Source organism: Trachemys scripta, chromosome 4 (genome assembly GCF_013100865.1).
Source record: "Trachemys scripta elegans isolate TJP31775 chromosome 4, CAS_Tse_1.0, whole genome shotgun sequence".
Classification (NCBI taxonomy): domain Eukaryota; kingdom Metazoa; phylum Chordata; order Testudines; family Emydidae; genus Trachemys; species Trachemys scripta.
In genome coordinates this window covers 84,446,333-84,463,751 of record NC_048301.1, presented here as the reverse complement: position 1 = coordinate 84,463,751, position 17,419 = coordinate 84,446,333, and the positions used below count along the sequence as shown (strand labels likewise).

General features: G+C 39.1%; 1 protein-coding gene across 1 annotated transcript; it reads right to left on the bottom strand.

Moving 5' to 3' along the window:
- Nucleotides 1-5,315: 5,315 nt before the first annotated feature.
- On the bottom strand, nucleotides 5,316-16,473 carry HTATIP2 (HIV-1 Tat interactive protein 2). The gene is made up of 5 exons (XM_034769264.1): nucleotides 16,279-16,473; nucleotides 16,081-16,188; nucleotides 12,581-12,718; nucleotides 5,628-5,689; nucleotides 5,316-5,544 (listed from the first exon to the last, which is right to left on the bottom strand). Exons 1-5 carry the CDS (start codon nucleotides 16,471-16,473, stop codon nucleotides 5,316-5,318), a joined length of 732 nt encoding a protein of 243 aa, XP_034625155.1.
- Between the last annotated feature and the right edge of the window lie 946 nt (nucleotides 16,474-17,419).

Genomic DNA, 17,419 nt, shown 5'->3' with positions numbered 1-17,419 from the left:
AAGTCCATAAACCATGCTTTCAATATAAATACATTATTCCTTAACTATTACCTGGGCATACATTTTGCAATGATTATGAATCTTGACCAGTTACAAGTTTTCAACAGATATCTCAGGTTATTCTTTATGGCTATATATTCTGCAAGACATGTTTGGTCAGACATGAGAATTGTTTCCAAAGAACGGGCAGAGACCACTGCTATTAGTGAGGGGGTGGAGACACAATTTAAAGGTTCAGCTGTCTCTGGAACAGTTCAAGTCACACACACCCTTCAGGTAGGACCCCCCTTACCTTCAGTTTCCCCTCCTGGAAAGCAGAGCCCCTCCCTGCAGCTCCCAGCTGTTGCTCTTGCCTCTCCCCATGGGGCACAGGTTGGAGCTCACTGGGTCTGACAGCTGCAAAGCAGGGAGAGGGGCCAGTCACACCATGTGACTGAGCAGGGCTGGCAACCCCTGGCAGAAATATGGGGGGGAGACATGTGACCCCATGTGCACCCCCCCTACACATCACCTTTGAACAGGGAGACCCTTTGCCAAGGAACCTCAATGTCACAAGCTGCCCCACTAAGCTAAACAACCCTTAGAGCTTCTTCCCAGGCCTCTGAGAAGGAGGTGAAGAACCCCGGGAGCTGCAGAGATGCACTGAGGGGCATAGGTACCAACTCCATGAGTGTTCCAGGACTGGAGTACACACAGAAAAAAAAAATTGCAGGTACTTAGCACCCACCAGCAGCCAAGCTCCCCTCTTCCCCTGCCCCCAGTACCTCCTGCCTGCCAGTGGCTCCACTAATCAACTCCTCCTCCTCCCTCCCACCTGCTGCGATCAGCATCTCTGCAGAGTGCAGGAGGCAGTGGAAGGAAGGGGGAGAAGCGGGGATGGGGCATGCTTGGGGGAGGGGGCAAAAAGAGACAGGATAAGAGCAGAGCTGGGGCAGGAAGAGGCAGGATAGGGGTGGGGGATTGGGGGAAGGGGTGGAGTGGGGGCAGGAGCTGGGGCAGGACCTGGGGTTGAGCATCCCCCAGCACAACTAGAAGCTGGCATCTGTGCTGAGGGGCAAGGAGTAGATGTGGGGCTAGGAGGTTGCACAATTCATGGACTAGGGGGACAGCAAATGTAGAACTGGGGGGCAAATTAAAATTTTGGGGTTTCAAGAAAAAGGGAAGCTGCACACTATCATGGAGCATTTTATACAGCTCTTTATAATTCAATCTCAGTGAGAGCTCCTGAAACTAGGGCCAAAAATTCCCTTACTTAATAGATCTGGGAGGGTTAGCAACACTATATTCATTCTCTCGCTCACACCCACGCGCTGCAGGAGTCCAAAAATCAGAAGACAGATTTAAAAAAAAAAAAATCACATCTTGTTAATTAAACCTCATTATTTGAGGAGGGGAGGTGACTTATTCATGATTTTTGAGCTTTTGCAGGTAGCAATACTATTTACTTTAAAAACAACACATACTGTACAATTCATGCTATTACTAAATGTTTTCATCTGTATGTTTACCGGGCCCAGAAAGCTGATGAGTCCACCTTGTGGGGAATGAGAGGAAAAACAAGTACACTATAAGAGCCAAACCTGCAATAGCAAAATTTGTTTAAGAAAAATAATACATATCCTAATTTAGGACCGGATTCCATTTAAAACAAAACAAAAATCAAGAAAGAGAGAGTGCATCTTACATTTTCTAACATTAAAAAATATGGAGCAGCTGTTATTTTTAGAAACACTTCAAATATATTTTAACAAATATTTGATAAGCAAAAACATGTTTAGGCACAGGACTTTAGTACTAATTATTAAACAATACAATTTAATTCATATTGATTTTACAATATTCAGTGTCTGTTAATAGGTATAAAACATTACTTTACATAGCTTCTTTTTAAGACTTGGAGTCAGTAGTAACAAAAATATTAATAATGGAATCAAGTATATTTACTAGTCTGTAATATACATCAATGGCCACACAGTTCTTTGCCTTTTTGTTGCATAAGAGTTGCACGCCATTATTTTTTACAGTAGTAAAAGGCAAGTGGTATAAGGGACAGGGAACATGGTATAACTAAACATGTGACTGGGAAATAAATGCAAAAAAAAATAATGCAGGAGATTAAGAATCATAAGTGATTGCTGAAATTGCCATTACCTATTAACATCTTGTTTGTTATTTGCCATATTTTGCCACTCTATGATTGACTGCTCTGCCTAGCTATAGATTTTTCTTTACTTGATTCTTGTCTTGATTCCAGATAACTCCTCTTCTCTGGCCTCCTTGACATCTGCAGTGCCCATCTCAAGTCCATACAAACTGTACTCAAATACTGATATATACATGTACATGGTGCTTTGCAAACAATCCTTGCCTCAGTTGATATATATATATATATAAAAATAAAATCACATGTGGATTGTAAACTGCTTGGGACATGTATTGCATCTTACTATATGTTTGAAAAGCATGGTGTAAATTTATGGCATTAAGTACATATATATGTACATCTGTGACAGAGAAAGAGGCAGATAAAGGACCAAGCCCTCAGCTGATGTAACTCAATATAGCATCATTGAAGTCAATGGAACTACTCCAGTTTACACAAGCTGAGGGTCTATAATTATATGTTATAATTATTACTACTTATCTTATTGCTAAGAACTTAGAGAGAATAATAAAATCAGGCACTTAACATAATGCTAGTTACTATTTTTGGATTTAAATTATTTCTTAAAGGAAATTAAAGCAAAGTGATTCACCCTTTCTTATCAAAGATGAGTGTCATTGTGACTAGTTAAAGAAATATCTAAAAAGGCAGAAAAATCAACTGTTTCAAATTTTGGCACCAGCTTTTTACCATTTATTGTAACAAAGCTCCTTAATTTTCATTCAAAAGGTACAATAGCTTTCAAAATTATTTTAATTTGCAATATGAAATACTGATGAATATAAAGTATGAGGACCACCATCAAAGAAGATTGGCCATTGGTCTGACCTGGTATGACACAGCCTATCAAGTATACTATTCGGATTGACCCTCTGCCTGACTGAAACTCAATCCATCTCCCAGTGAAGCTAACTGAAGCCTTTCCATTGACTTGAATGGGAATTGGATCAAGCACCAATTGTGCAATGAAGCACAGAGAGGAGAGGTGGAGGAACTGGACTCTTTCCTGCCCCCTGCAGTGATCAGTTTGTGCCCTCAAGCACCAGAGTTGATTGCTCCATTTAAATTTGCATAGTTACAAATATTAATATGGTCCATGAAATTATCTGGCCTTCCCTTTAAATCCAGCTACTCTATTTGACTTTGACACCGCCTATTTGCAACAATAAGCACATGCTGTGCACCCTTCTGGCACTGGTAATGTCAGCTAAGCACTGTAACCTGGTTAACAAACTGGCACAGCTCCAGAGGGATGCATACTGATTTTTTGGTGTGACAAACAGATTCAAACCTAACATAAAGTAATGCAGGTTTGGGACTTTGGTTTTCATATAGAAAGATACTGTCATGTATTTCCTTTTAATCTCCTTGAATTCTTGTATAACTGGAGTAGTTGTAGTACCTTCTGAGAAGGTCAAAGCACATTCCTTTCTGCTAAGTCTGTGCTTTCCCCTATTTGCATTCCACTGACAAACATGGTTTCTCTTCTCTGCAACTCCCATCTTATCTTTCAAATGAAACTAGAATGGATCATGTTTGTTTCAGAAACAATCATTTGCAATAGCAAAGATGTTGGGTGATTACTGTTATCAGCATAATTATAGATGTCAAGTGCCCTTTGGACAGTGCTTATTAGTTATTTGCCATTGTACAACCACCAGAGGGAACACCAGCATTACTTTTTGTGATTCAAGTATTTGGGCTATTAGCCCAAATTCTAATCATTAGCACATTGGGACCAAGTCAGATACTGATCTCAGTTACAGCACAGTAAATTCAGAGTAACTCCACTGCTTTCAGTGGCGTAATTCTAGATCTAGAGGGGTGTAACTGAGAACAGAATCTGGCCTAGGGAATTTTAGTATCTCCTCCAAAACCTAGCTTTCTTCTTCTCCTCTTTCCTACTCCTACTTTAAGCAAAGAAGGGGCTTAAATACAATAGCAGTGACTAAGAACAGTTTTTAAATGGATAGATTAAAAAAAAAATCTAAAGTGTTTGGATCTAGATTAGATTCTGCGTAGGCTTTTGGTTCAAATTACTCAACTCCAGAATCACAGAAGTCACTCTAAACTTCTACTACCTTGGGGGGAAAAAAAAAAAAAAAAACCACCTGTGAAGAAGTCAAAGGATTTTGTGACATTGAAACCAGAACACTGGCCTCTTAAATTTTACATCTGACCCAGTACCAAACCATATGTCTGACTGTAGAAATTTTAATTTAACATCAAAAGCACAATCTCAGTGAAGTTTGAAGGGGTAGATTATTTTATAAGGTCTCCTTTGGACCCATCTCTGATTATAAAAATTGCGGTATATCATTACTAGTGACTCTTCAAACATTGTTTATCAAAATCAACCATTGATACTGATAAAGATTTTTTCTATAGGGTTTCTCCTATATAATGTATAATAAGGAATCCCGAAGACTAGGAAACAGTATGAACCCTTTGCAAGCCAAATGGTTCCAACTTTATGCAGCAAGGGTTAGTTGCAATAAACGGAAATGACTTAAAATCATTAGATAAATTATTTTTCCCCTCTACACTTAGTCAACATAATCACAGGCACAAATTCGACAGCAACCATTCTCCAAACAGTCCCTGGCTGACAGCAGCAAAACTAGTAACAGCAGCTTCTTTGTGTTATACTGAAATTCTCTCCCAGTGAAGGGGTAAAGGGTCACTGATTGCATAGTCTTTGCTCCATTGCACACCCTTTGCTAATGTTCAGTTCTGAGAATAACTGACTGAATGTGCCACAGTCTTGTAACTGAAACCTCTTTCTTATTACATGTATTAAAATACTATTTAATAAATGTAAGGCACCTGTTCATTTGGATCGATGCATGTAATAGGCTGGATGAAAATCATTAAAAAATTCTGCAGCAAAAGTATCATTTTCATTCAACACATCTTGAAAAAACAACTCCTATCGTTACAATCTCATAATCCTTATAAAAGGATTTGCATGGTACAGCACGATTTACAATGTAATGGATTATTATTTCATAATCCTGGGGCAGGAGGAAGAAACCACAAATGTTTAACAAAATTTTACTGCATTGTAAATAGGAATAGGATCCTGAAATAGGAATTGGTGATGCTGTTAGGGAGGGGCAGAAGTGCACAATATCTGTTAACATCACACCATTTAGCTGGTCTTTGTTTCATCTTGGTTTCCAATCACGTGGATATCCTTGTTCTCTAACAGCTCCACCTTCTTGTCACTCGGTATTACTGCATTATTCACCATAGCTCTTGCTAACGTTGAAACAGGCACAGAAAGTGCAGAAATAGACATCACATGAGAGAGGCAATCCAGAATTTTTCTAGCACACCATTCCAATGGACGGGACTCTTCTCGGTCACATAAAATCAATCTTTTTAAAAAAAATAATAAAGAGCGAGATTAAGAAGAGGTGATAAATAGTTTCCACTCACACTTCAACAATCAATCACTTACGCAGGTTTAAATATAGTGCAGCGTTCAAAGTTAAGTTCTTCAATTTTAACTTCTGCTTCACCCTTAAAAAAAAAAAAAAAGATTCATTACATGTTTAAACAAGGATCCCAAAAATTACTCATCATTCTAGCATGCTTAAAGTATTGTCAATACAATCCTGACAAAAGATTCAACCTTGAGAGCAAAAGACTTCTAGGACTGTGTTATACTCTATAGGTTACTACTACTGATCTGCTTTGTCTCTTAGTTACAAAAAACCAACCAAACTGTATCCACAAATTTCACAAGTCTATAGTTACTCTATAGCAAAATATATTATTGTTAGCCATTCTCTCTTGAGCCATTTCCCCCTACCCAACTATTTTCACCCTCCACTGCTACCCTTACTTCTGCGCTAAGGCCTTCAGAGCTGGGCAGCTGGAGACAGGCAGCTGCTGAGTGCCCAGCTCTGAAGCCAGCAGTGCAGAAGTAAGGATGGCAATACCATACTATACCATCCTTACTTCTGCACTGCTACTGGTGGCAGCTCTGCCTTCAGAACAGGCCTTCCAGCCTACAGCTGCTGCTCTCAGCTGCCCAGCTCTGAAGGCAGCACCGCCACCAGCAGCACAGAAGTAAGGGTAGTAGTATCACAACCCCCACTCCCTTCCCCCACCCCACACACAGTAACCTTGCAACCCCCCACAACTCCTTTTTGGGTCAAGACCCCTACAATTACAACACCATGATTTTATATTTAAATAGCTGAAGTAATGAAATTTATTATTTTTAAAATCCTAGGATGATGAAATTGACCATAGGGCATGTTTTCCAATCCTTTATCATTCTTGCAGCTATCCTCTGAATGCTCTCTATTTTATCAACATCCTTCTTGAATTCTTGATACCAGAACTGGAAACAGCATTCCAGTAGCAGTCACACCAGTGCCAAATACAGAGATAATATAGCCTGTCTACTCCAAATCAATATTCCTACGTTTAGACAGCCAACAATTGCATTAACACTTTTGGCCACAGCATCACACTGAGTGCATGTTCAACTGATTATCCATCATGATCCCAAAATGTTTTCAGAGTCATTGCTTCTCCGGATAGAGTCCCCCATCCTGTAAGTAGGGCCTGCAGTTATTGTTCCTATATGTATGACTTTACAATTATCCACATTGAAATGTACATTGTTTGCTTGCACCTAGTTTACCAAGCAATCCAGGTAGCTCTAAATCAGTGCACTCCCCCAATCTTTGGGTTATCTGCTTGCTTTGTCAGTAATGATTTTCTTTTTATTTTCTTCCAGGTTATTGATAAAAATGTTAAAGAGCATAGGGCTAAGATCCAATCTCTAAGGGACCCCACTACAATTACATTTTAAGACCATTTTGATTTTGTATCATTCTTAATCAAAATTGTGTGGCACTATGTCAAATGCCATGCAGAACAGGAATATAATATCTTAACACTATTATCTTTAGCAACCAAATTTATAATCCTATAAAAAAAAATCAAGTTTGTTTGATGACTAGTTTTATAAAGCTATGTTGATTGGCATTAATTATATTACTCTCCTTTAATTCCTCATCAATCAAGTCCTGTTTTGACCATTCCCTTAATCTGTGTGGAAATGATGGCAGGCTACAAGCCTATAGTTACCGAGATCATCCTGCTTACCTTGTTGTGATGGGGAGATGCTCTCTCCGGATTCTCTGATGCCCCAGGAACTGCTCAGACCCACTTTCACCTTGTGGGCTGGCTGTATTTTATTCTAAACCCAAACACTAACTCAGTACAGTGCAATATCACCATTTTAATCTTTACCTCTTTTAACACTTCTTTGCTAGGGCCCTAGAAGGAAAATAGATCAGTCAGTCACTCTCTGTCTCACTCTACATTGGAAGCGCCTTCATTCTAGGCTCAGCTAGCCCTATCCTCCCTCATAACACTTCCTTCCTATCTTTTTATCAGGTTGTTCGTCTAAGAGCTAATTAGTTCCTTACCTCCTCAGCCTCACCTTCTGATTAGCTAATTGTCCAATCAGCATTACTGGCAGAACTGAGGCTACAGTGATGAGTGCTGACCCACCTTGTCAGATTTCTGTCACATCTGTTTAAATATTAGTGTAACATTAGCTTTCTTCTAGTCCTCTGGAACTTCTCTTGTGTTCTAAGACTTACTGAAAATTAACATTAAAGAAAGCTCCTCAGCCAGCTTTTTAAAGTTTTTTGGATACAAGTTATCTGGATGTACTGATTTTAAAATACCTGTAGCTAACTTCAGTAGCTGCTGTTTAACATTCTCCTGAGTTATTGTTAGAATGGAAAGTAGTTGATCATCATCATATAATATGAATAAATCATCTGGCTTTTTCTCAAACAAGAATAAAAGTATCTATTCAGCACTTGTGCCTTTTCTGAATTATTAACAACAATTCTACCATTTCAAACTAGTAATAGACAAAGACCATTGGTAGGATTTCCTTTGTTCCTAGTATACTTTTTAGAAGAGTCCTTCTTTTCCTTAACTCTGCTGGCCAGAGATTTCTCCTTGTGTCCTTTTGTTTCCCTTATCAATTTTCTATAATTCCTAACTTCTAATTTATATTCACTGCTATCAACTTACTCTCTTTTCTATTTGTTTTTATATAAGTATATATAGACTTGGCAGAATTTGATTTTTTTTTTTAATTTTGATGGGTAATTTCAAGATTTATTTTTAAATTTTTATTTAAATTTTGAGTGTGCAAAATTATGGGTTTTAAGCATTTCTTCCCTATTTTTATTTATTTAAATGTTCACAGTTGCAGGAAATTATGGGGGCATGTTAGGTAATAATTAAAGGACATTGGACACAGATTCAGAAAGGTAAAGCTTTATAACCACTAAAAGAGAAACTGCAAATAGTATGTGTCAAAATTTTAGCCTTAAATCAAACTAATAAGTTCTCAAGCAGCATTTTTCTTACTTTGCTTATAATTTTCTATTATTGATGGAAATATTTCATTGTTGTGTGTGATGATATTTATCAACATTTACCAATAAAAATCTAACCTTTCCAAGCCATATATTATAACTTCTTTCACTTCCCCTCTAAGTCAGGCTGGTTTTTTGTTTGTTTGTTTTGAGCCAAATCAGCTGAGAGAGAATTTAAACAGAGAGAATGATAATTGGGAACGATATAAGAATATTTCCTAGATGCCCAAAAAGCCACAATCCAAAAAGACTTTGCAGTGGCATTTAAATGCAGTGGCTTTAAAAAACACTCTCAACTGCTTTGGCTCATAATTGCTTTCAACTTTCTGAAATTGGTCCTTTTAAAACAGTAAGTATATATATTACTTGTTTGGAATCTGTTCTGTTTGCACAAAATAAATGTAATCAAATCGCAATCACATAATTAACCTGAGGAGCTCATTGCTAGTTGAAAAGTAAGAATTTAATAAGATTCAAGAAAGGATTAGACATTTCTATGAAAAATTAGAACATCCAGAACTACGTTATACTGGATAAAAGTGTGTACAAAATTTAAATGCCCTCATGATTCAGGGTATAAGCCAACCACTAATGGACGTAAGTTAGTAAGAATTTCTCCACTGGGCAAGTTACTCCATAATTGTCTATTAAGGGATTTCTTTCATCTTCCTCTGAAGCATCTAATACTGGCTAGTGCTGGAGATGAGATACTGTATTAGATGGATTACTTGTTAGATCAGGTATGGCAGTTCCTATGTTCTTATGCCTGAGTGTCTCTGTGGGAAAGCTTGGGGAGGTACCTATCAACTGTTTTCATTCTCTGAAGATCTCAGTTACATAGCATTTTTCATTCAGAGATCTCCAAGTACCTCACAAAGATGAGCAACTATAACTATGCCCATTTTACAGACTGCAGAACAGAGAGGTTAACTGATGTGCCAAAGTAATACAGGTAATCAATGGCAGAGCTGGGAGTAACACCCAGATCTCCTGACTCCCACTCCTGTACCATAGAGGTATGAACCATGGTTGTTATAAAAAAGACCAAACAAAATTATCTCCCTTTTTGTTAACACTTGTGAGAAGGGAGAGTAAGATTTCTATAACTTTTGGAAGAAGAATGTGGTAGATTGGAATTAATATGTTAATCATTCATATTTTACATAGGATCAATTTAATGGTAGAAAAAATTATAAAAATTTTATGAGCCCTGTCTCTGTAACCTCAGATGTAAGGCAGACAATAACCTGTTTTCAAGGTTAGCACATTCATTCAGGGTCAGAAAACATCTTCTCCTGATAACAATCATCAGTCATTATTTGTATACACCTTTAGGCAGACTAACTTTTAAAAGCAACATGGGAAAAACAAAGTGAGTGATTTTGGAAAAAAAAATTCAATGGACATGAGACAGACAGTAATACCCAGTGTGCAGAAATACTTGGTACACCATTTTGAGCGGGTGCATTTGACCAGGACATGGGTGGTCAGGCCCAATGGTCAGAGCAGGAGTCAATAGTCAGGAATTGGAGTCAAGGGTCAGAGCTGAAGTCAGGCAAGACTGGGAACAAACAGAAGCTACCACAGCCGTGGGCAGATGCTTGGAGCAGCCGCTGAATTGCGGCTAGGCTTAAGAGCCGGTCAGCTGATCCTTACAGCTGATCAGGCGGCAAAGCCAGTCAGACCACCTACTGCAGCTACACTTGTTAGGTAGCCCAGAAACTGGCTCTGCTCTGGTTCTTGACAGGGTGTTGTGATGATAAGCACAAAAACCTCAAAGAAACTGAAAATTACAACAGGGCTGTGAGGGTGGAGAGACTATCTGAAGGAGAGAGGGTTCTTGCTCACAGGTTGCTCAGGAAGAAAGGCAGAGGGAATGGGGACATTAACACTAGAGGATGCATTTTTCATAAATGTAAGATGTTGCTCATTGTAATTATGCCTACCTCGTTAAACTCTTACTGAGTATAATCTGTAGACCATTTCTATCACTTTAATAAGATTTTCTATCTTGCTTTTGCTTAAAACTTAAGTCTTTAGGCTTTGTCTGCACTGGGGATTTGCCCCAGTTACAGCCCTTGGTGACCAGCACTGGGTCAAACCTAGTTGCGCCAGTGGAACTTATCTCGGTTTCAAGCAGGGGTTAGCACCACTGGTGCAAATAGCAACATTGCCTGCCTACACAAGAGGTCTGACCCAGTGCAGTTACACCAATGGCTGTAACTGGGACAAATCCCCAGTGTAGACAGAGCAGTAGATTGTTTAGAGGTCAAAATCACTGAGACACTCAGGTACATTTTGAAGGGAAGACAGATTTCTGACTTCTTCTGAGAGAACTATATCTATCCTGGAGCAATTGAATGAGGCAACCCCTAAGAAATACCATCCATATACTGGCTGCAGTGACTACACACTTAGGAATAGCTGGATGACCTCAGGTGACTTGCACCATTACACTACCACACAATTGAGTTCCAACTTAGTTCCAACTGAAGTAGCTGTAAGTGGTAGCATTAAAAACATATCTAGTGGTAACTCACCTGTAGTAATTAGTTCCAAAGTGAACAGTATTAACCTCTTCAAAGCAAAGTCAGCTCAAACCACTAGCAAACATGCTAGAGAACAATCCAGCATTGGCGAGGGGGATGAATAAGTAACCTAATTAGGGTGACCAGACAGCAACTGTGAAAAATTGGGACAGAGGGTGGGGGGGGGGGGGGGGTAATAGGAGCCCATATTAAAAAAAGCCCCAAATATCAGGACTGTCCCTATAAAATCGGGACATCTGGTCACCCTAAACCTAATAAGACTTTCCATCTGTACGATGTATGATTCTGGAAAATATATTTTGATTCAAGGAGCTGTTCTGGGGATATATGGTTATTAAGACTCAGGAAAACAAGAGGGATAAAGACTGTCTCTCTCCTCTGAAATCCTGGCCCTTTTGAAGTCAGCGGAAGTTCTCCCATTGATGTCAATAAGACGACTATTTAATCTTCTGTGTTTATCTTAGGCCTTGTCTTCACACACACAAAAACTTGAGTTAGCTAACTGGAATTAATTAACTCAAGGTAAAATCCAAGTGCTGACAAGGTAGTTTGTAGTTTTTACATGAGTTATCAGGTTGAACCTCAGATAAAACAGATAGGGCCAGATTTTCAAGGGAGCTCAGTACCCACTGCTGGGCCCTGACTTTCTTTTTGAAAAGCTGACCATAAATGTCGGAATGGGAGCTGGTGGGAACTAAGCGCTTTGGAAAGAGTGGACCTTATTTAGGTGCATAAATGAAAACTGAGGTGTTTTAAAAATCTGATCCAAATTGTGGGTGTTGAGCACTTGAAAACGTGGCCCCACTGGGCCAATTCCGTCCTCTGTTACACTGGTGTAACTCCTCTGGAAGGCAGTGGGAATTTTATTCACAGAAGAGGACAGAACTGAATCCTAAGAAACTCCAGACAGCAACAATGTAGCTGAATTGTAAAGAATCATAGAAATTAGAAATGAAAAAGAACTTGGGCCAAATGTTCAAAGATATTTAGGCACCTAACCAGGTTCAGCACCGAGGGTGGATTACAAAGTTTTTTAGGCACCTAACTGACATTGATTTCAATGGGAGTTAGGTGCACAGATACCTTTGTGAATTCCATCCCTAGTGGGATTTTCAGAAGCACCTATCCGCAACTTAAGGCATCTAAATAGCTTGAAAATCTGGCCCTTTATATCTAGTCCATCCATCTGCCAGTGCAGGATTATCTCTGACAGTACATTTTCTAGTGTTTTTTTTTTTCAATTAAGTTTTAAATTTCTCAATCACTGGTGCTGTCTAAGAATCTTCTCCAATTTTTCTTTGCTTAGTTTTACTCCTGGTTAACGTGTTGTCCTCCCACCCCCCGCTTTGGATAACTGCTTAAACAATTCACTGGGAAATTTTGACTTTACACACTTAAACCATACAGAAATTTCTCCAGATTATTATAAGATTTAGACCAACCTTGATTTTTAAAATAAAAAAAATGCTGTGCTTATCAGCTCCACTGCTAGATACCAAGAGGAAGTGTTTACAACCACCAGCTTTTGCCAACTCTGCTGACATGCAAACATAATCTCGATCAACACGAACAAGTCCATCCTAGGATAAAAAGTTATTTGGATTAAAGCCAGGTCAGAAGAATCCACAAAAGAGGGAAAGTGTGTGGGATGGGGGAAAGCAAAACTATGTGGGACCAAATTCAGTGACTCTCAGTTTTCTTCAAAATCTCTTTCATTTTTGAAACAAAGACTGAAGGGAAATTCCATGGCACTTCATTTGAGAAAATCATTTCATACTTAACTAAGCTAAGGATGGGTAAATGGTTTCTAACCATTAGAAGAATGAGATTCTGGAACATCCTCCCAACAGGTGGTGGGGGGCGGAGGCAAACAACGTAGGTAGTTTTAAGATTGCTCTTAATACATTTATTATCAAAGGGTTGCCCGCGATAGCAGGGGTCTGAATTTGATGGCTCAGGCGCTCCCTTCCAGTCCTATTTAAATCAGTAATTCAAAGGTTGGTTGTTTTATCGCTGCAGTTGAGCAGAATCTTTGTAAAACACACTTTGGAAGACACCAGATTCCTTCATTAACGGCCCAATCTTGAAAGATCCTGAGGGCATCCTGAGAAATATGGAGTGCCCTAAATTCCTACTGAAGTAACACCATAGGATCTACTCCTGCAAGCACAGGTTGGTTCTGTCTATCCCCAATGTAGAATTTAAAAGCACATAGAAAACAAAAAGTAGCCAAATATTCAAGTTATTTAACCCACAGTTAAGTAAATTCCTAAAATTTATCTTTGTTCAATCAGAAGATTTTAAAAGCAGATAAACAAGGCATCTATAAGTCATTCGCCATCTCGGAGAAAAGAGAAACTTCCTCAGAAGGTTACATAGTAGCATTAGGATAGTTCTTAGATTTCTGGGTATGCTTTCAGAGTTATGTGTCTTGTTTTGTAAATGTGACAAAACCTCAGCCCTTCAGACTAAATGGAGATTTTTGCCTTACAAAACTAATAAAAAATAGAAGCTTCCCTCAATAAAAAACTGCAAATGCTCCTGATAAATATTAATTCTAACTTTTTTTTTAAGTGCTTGTTTGGAGTATTTTGAGTAGTAGCCGTCTGCGTTAAATCTCTCATTCTTTGTATCAGCTTCTAAAAAAAAAAAAAAAATAGCCAATCAAAAGTCCCTAGACCGACGCTGTCTCTCTCAGTTAATCCAAGGCCAGTAAAGGGATAATTTGATTAAACTGAGACCCTAATTTATTTAGCTTTAGTTCTGGATCAACCTCTCCTTAATAGAGTGCTGTCGTCTCCAATTGTTTGATGAAAATTAAAGTGACATAAATACCATGGGACTTTTTCAATCTGATTAGTCAGCTAACTTGCATCAATACTACCCCAGCCATCAGACGCTGGCGTCCTTCCTTTCACTAGCCTTACTAACAACTGACAAGTTCTCCTTGAAGAACTGGCACCCACGCTGCCACTCAGACCCCCACACTTAACCCATCATCTCTCCTCAATGGGTCCTGTTTGACAAGGTGCCCACACGTTTTTTCCACTGCTGTTCCCTGGACAAAGCTAAATATTGTTTTATTAGCAATCAATAGCCTGTTAATCCCAAATGATTTCACAAATCCACTGAGCTCTCAAACTGATTATAAACATTCGTTTTTCTAAGCTGCTAAATTCAGATGGGTTTTCTCTTTTCCTCCCTCCACCTCCAACATGTGGCATTTTAGTTGAGAGCAAAACCTCAACAGCCAAAAATGCCTGCTGTCTTTAATGTTGCATTTAACTGGCTATCAATTCTCAAAGACTTAAGATACACTTTAAATATGATCAAATCTTTGGCACAAAAAGCTCCATAGATTTAGGATCTCCATGAAGATTTCTACTGGATCCTCTACTTTCTAATCTTCCGTTTTAAACCAAATGGTAATAATAAAGTTTCTACATCTTTCTTTTGCCTCCCCTGCTCCATACAATAACATATTGCATTCTTGTTGAGTCTGCAGCCAGGCAGAATGAAACAGCCACAGCAAAAAAATAAACTTCTAGTTACAGTATATTAATGGCAACACAGTTAACTAACTGCTGAATGATGTATTCCATGTTCAACAATTGGAAAGCCTGGTACATTCTGATGGCCCATTTGTTTGTATATTGGGTCATGAACATTTCTTCTTTGAAGTCAGAAGAGGATGAGCCAGGGTGGCATTATGAACATGCTATCTATTGACTAATTCAGCCTCGCCTACCCATAAAATCTACTTGCTTCACCTTACCACAATGATGTTGATGACTAAGGGCATGTCTTCACTAGCAATGTTAAAGTGCTGCTCTCCCAGTGCTATAAAAAACCCATCTCCACGAGGGGAATAGCTACCAGCACTGGGAGCACAGCTCTCAGCACTGGTGCACTGTCTACACTGGCACTTTACAGCGCTCAAACTTGCTCCCCTGTCGACTCCCCCTGAGCACTGCGTCAGCAGTCGACCTACCGCAGTGAAGACACCACAGTAAGTAGATTTAAGTACATCGACTTCAGCTATGTTATTCACGTAGCTGAAGTTGCATCACTTAGATCGATCCCCCCTCTCCCCCCAGTGTAGTGTAGGCCTTAGTGTAGAACCTATTCTCTAAGGCCTGATCTACACTGGGGGGAGAGGAGGGATCAATCTAAGTTACACAACTTCAGCTACGTGAATAATGTAGCTGAAGTCGACATACTTAGACCTACTCACCGCGGTGTCTTCACTGCGGTGAGTCGACTGCTGCCGCTCCCCCGTCGACTCCGCTTGTACGTCTCATGGCGGCGGAGTACAGGAGTTCACTGGAGAGTGCTCGGGGGTTGATTTATCACATCTAGACTAGATGCAATAAATCGACCCCCACTGGATCCGGCAGGTAGTGTAGACATACCCTAAGTCATCAGTTTTGGCAGAGGCTGTGCATATTGTGGATAAATCTGCATCACAAGTTACAAATGAAATATTACAGAGGTAAAGTTTCAGAGAGATGAATTTGTCATGCTGAAATTTCAGCTCTGCATTTAGGCTCAGTTAACTTGACAGTATCCACTTGAAGTGTAATGTTTAAAAGGTCCTCAAAGTAGATTCTTTAGTATCTCTTTTAGAGGAATCTTTTCCACATTCTATATTTCTTTTATACATTTAATTCCAGCCCTGCCCCTGGCAGAAATTTCTGTACAAAAATCTACTTTACAAGACAAATATCACTCACAAGAGTGAAACAAAACATGGGCCCAGGTGGTAAAGCTTTGACCTAGAATCAGAACTAAATCCAAATTTTCCTAAATGTGGGGGGTTGGGGGAGGGTTGTTAGCTGTTCTACTGTTTCTGCGCTGATTCAAAGAAGAAAATGAAACAAGGGGATTTGTACAATACTTCTGCAAAGTGAAAACTAAGCAATGTTGGGGTTTTTTTGCTTACTGCTCCTCCTTTTGCTTTTGTGGTACCAAGACAACAGAATCCAACATCATGACCTTGAAATGCTGCAGAATATTCATCCAGTTTTTCGAAGTCTACCACCTGTTGATTCTAAAACATAAGGATACAAAATAACATGAAAACATTAACATATAAAACAGTGTTAAAACGGATACAAAATATGCCAGTTATATGACATACCACATTTTGATATGCCACTTCTTCAAAAGTCAGTTTTCTACGTCCTATGATGGTGACATTAGAAAACAATTGCTGTTTCAAAATTTCTTTTAACAACTCTTTGCCAGTTGCTCCTGACGCACCAAGGATAAAACAAGATTTATTTTGTTTCTTGAAGTTTTCACGAAGGTTTTGTATGTTCTCAAGCTCAGCCATTCTGTATATGGAAAAAAAATAATAATAATAATAATGGAGATATCCCATCTCCTAGAACTGGAAGGGACCTTGAAAGGTCATCGAGTCCAGCCCCCTGCCTTCACTAGCAGGACCAAGTACTGATTTTGCCCCAGATTCCCAAGTGGCCCCCTCAAGGATTGAACTCACAACCCTGGGTTTAGCAGGCCAATGCTCAAACCACTGAGCTATCCCTCCCCCCCATCAAACAGTTCTTTAAAAGAGTCACAATGGATATTTTTTAAATATTCTTTAGTCTAGAGGTATAGAAGCAGACACTGATTGTTTTCTGTTATATCAAATTTACTGTGTTTTTGTTTAATAGTAGAAAAGAAAATGTTTTAAGGACTTTTCATTGAACCATGTCTTCAGTCTTTCAGGACTGTTCTCAAAGTGTGACAATTTGAATAAATGATTTTTTTTAAACGAAGAGTGAAATGTTATGTCTCATTGACATAACTAGGAAACCTGTCACTGTAACAGGGAGCTGGAAAATAGCTTCTTTAACATTAATCCAAAATAAGGAAGTATCCTTGAAAGTGACTGAGAACTTGGCATGTTTCATATCTCCCTAGTAAATACCATCCCCATTGCCTATTATTCAGTATCCACCATAGGGTGGGGGTGTATGGTTTATTTCTGGAACTCTGCTGGGAAAGGTAATAGGTTTGACATAAAAGACCTAATTATCCCTAATCACAAACAGCACCTCTCTCTCTAATAAATAACCTGAATACCCTCTGAGTGTAGAGCACCAAAGCCTTGGTGGAGGGGCAGGGGTATGTGCTGCTGGTATCCTGGCTGGCAGCACGAGGAGGCTCTTGGAACTTTATATAATACTTCAGGGGCTGGTGATCTCTGGTTACAAAGAACAAACAATGCTGATACCTAGTTCTTATATATTGCCTTTTATTGATAGATATCAAAG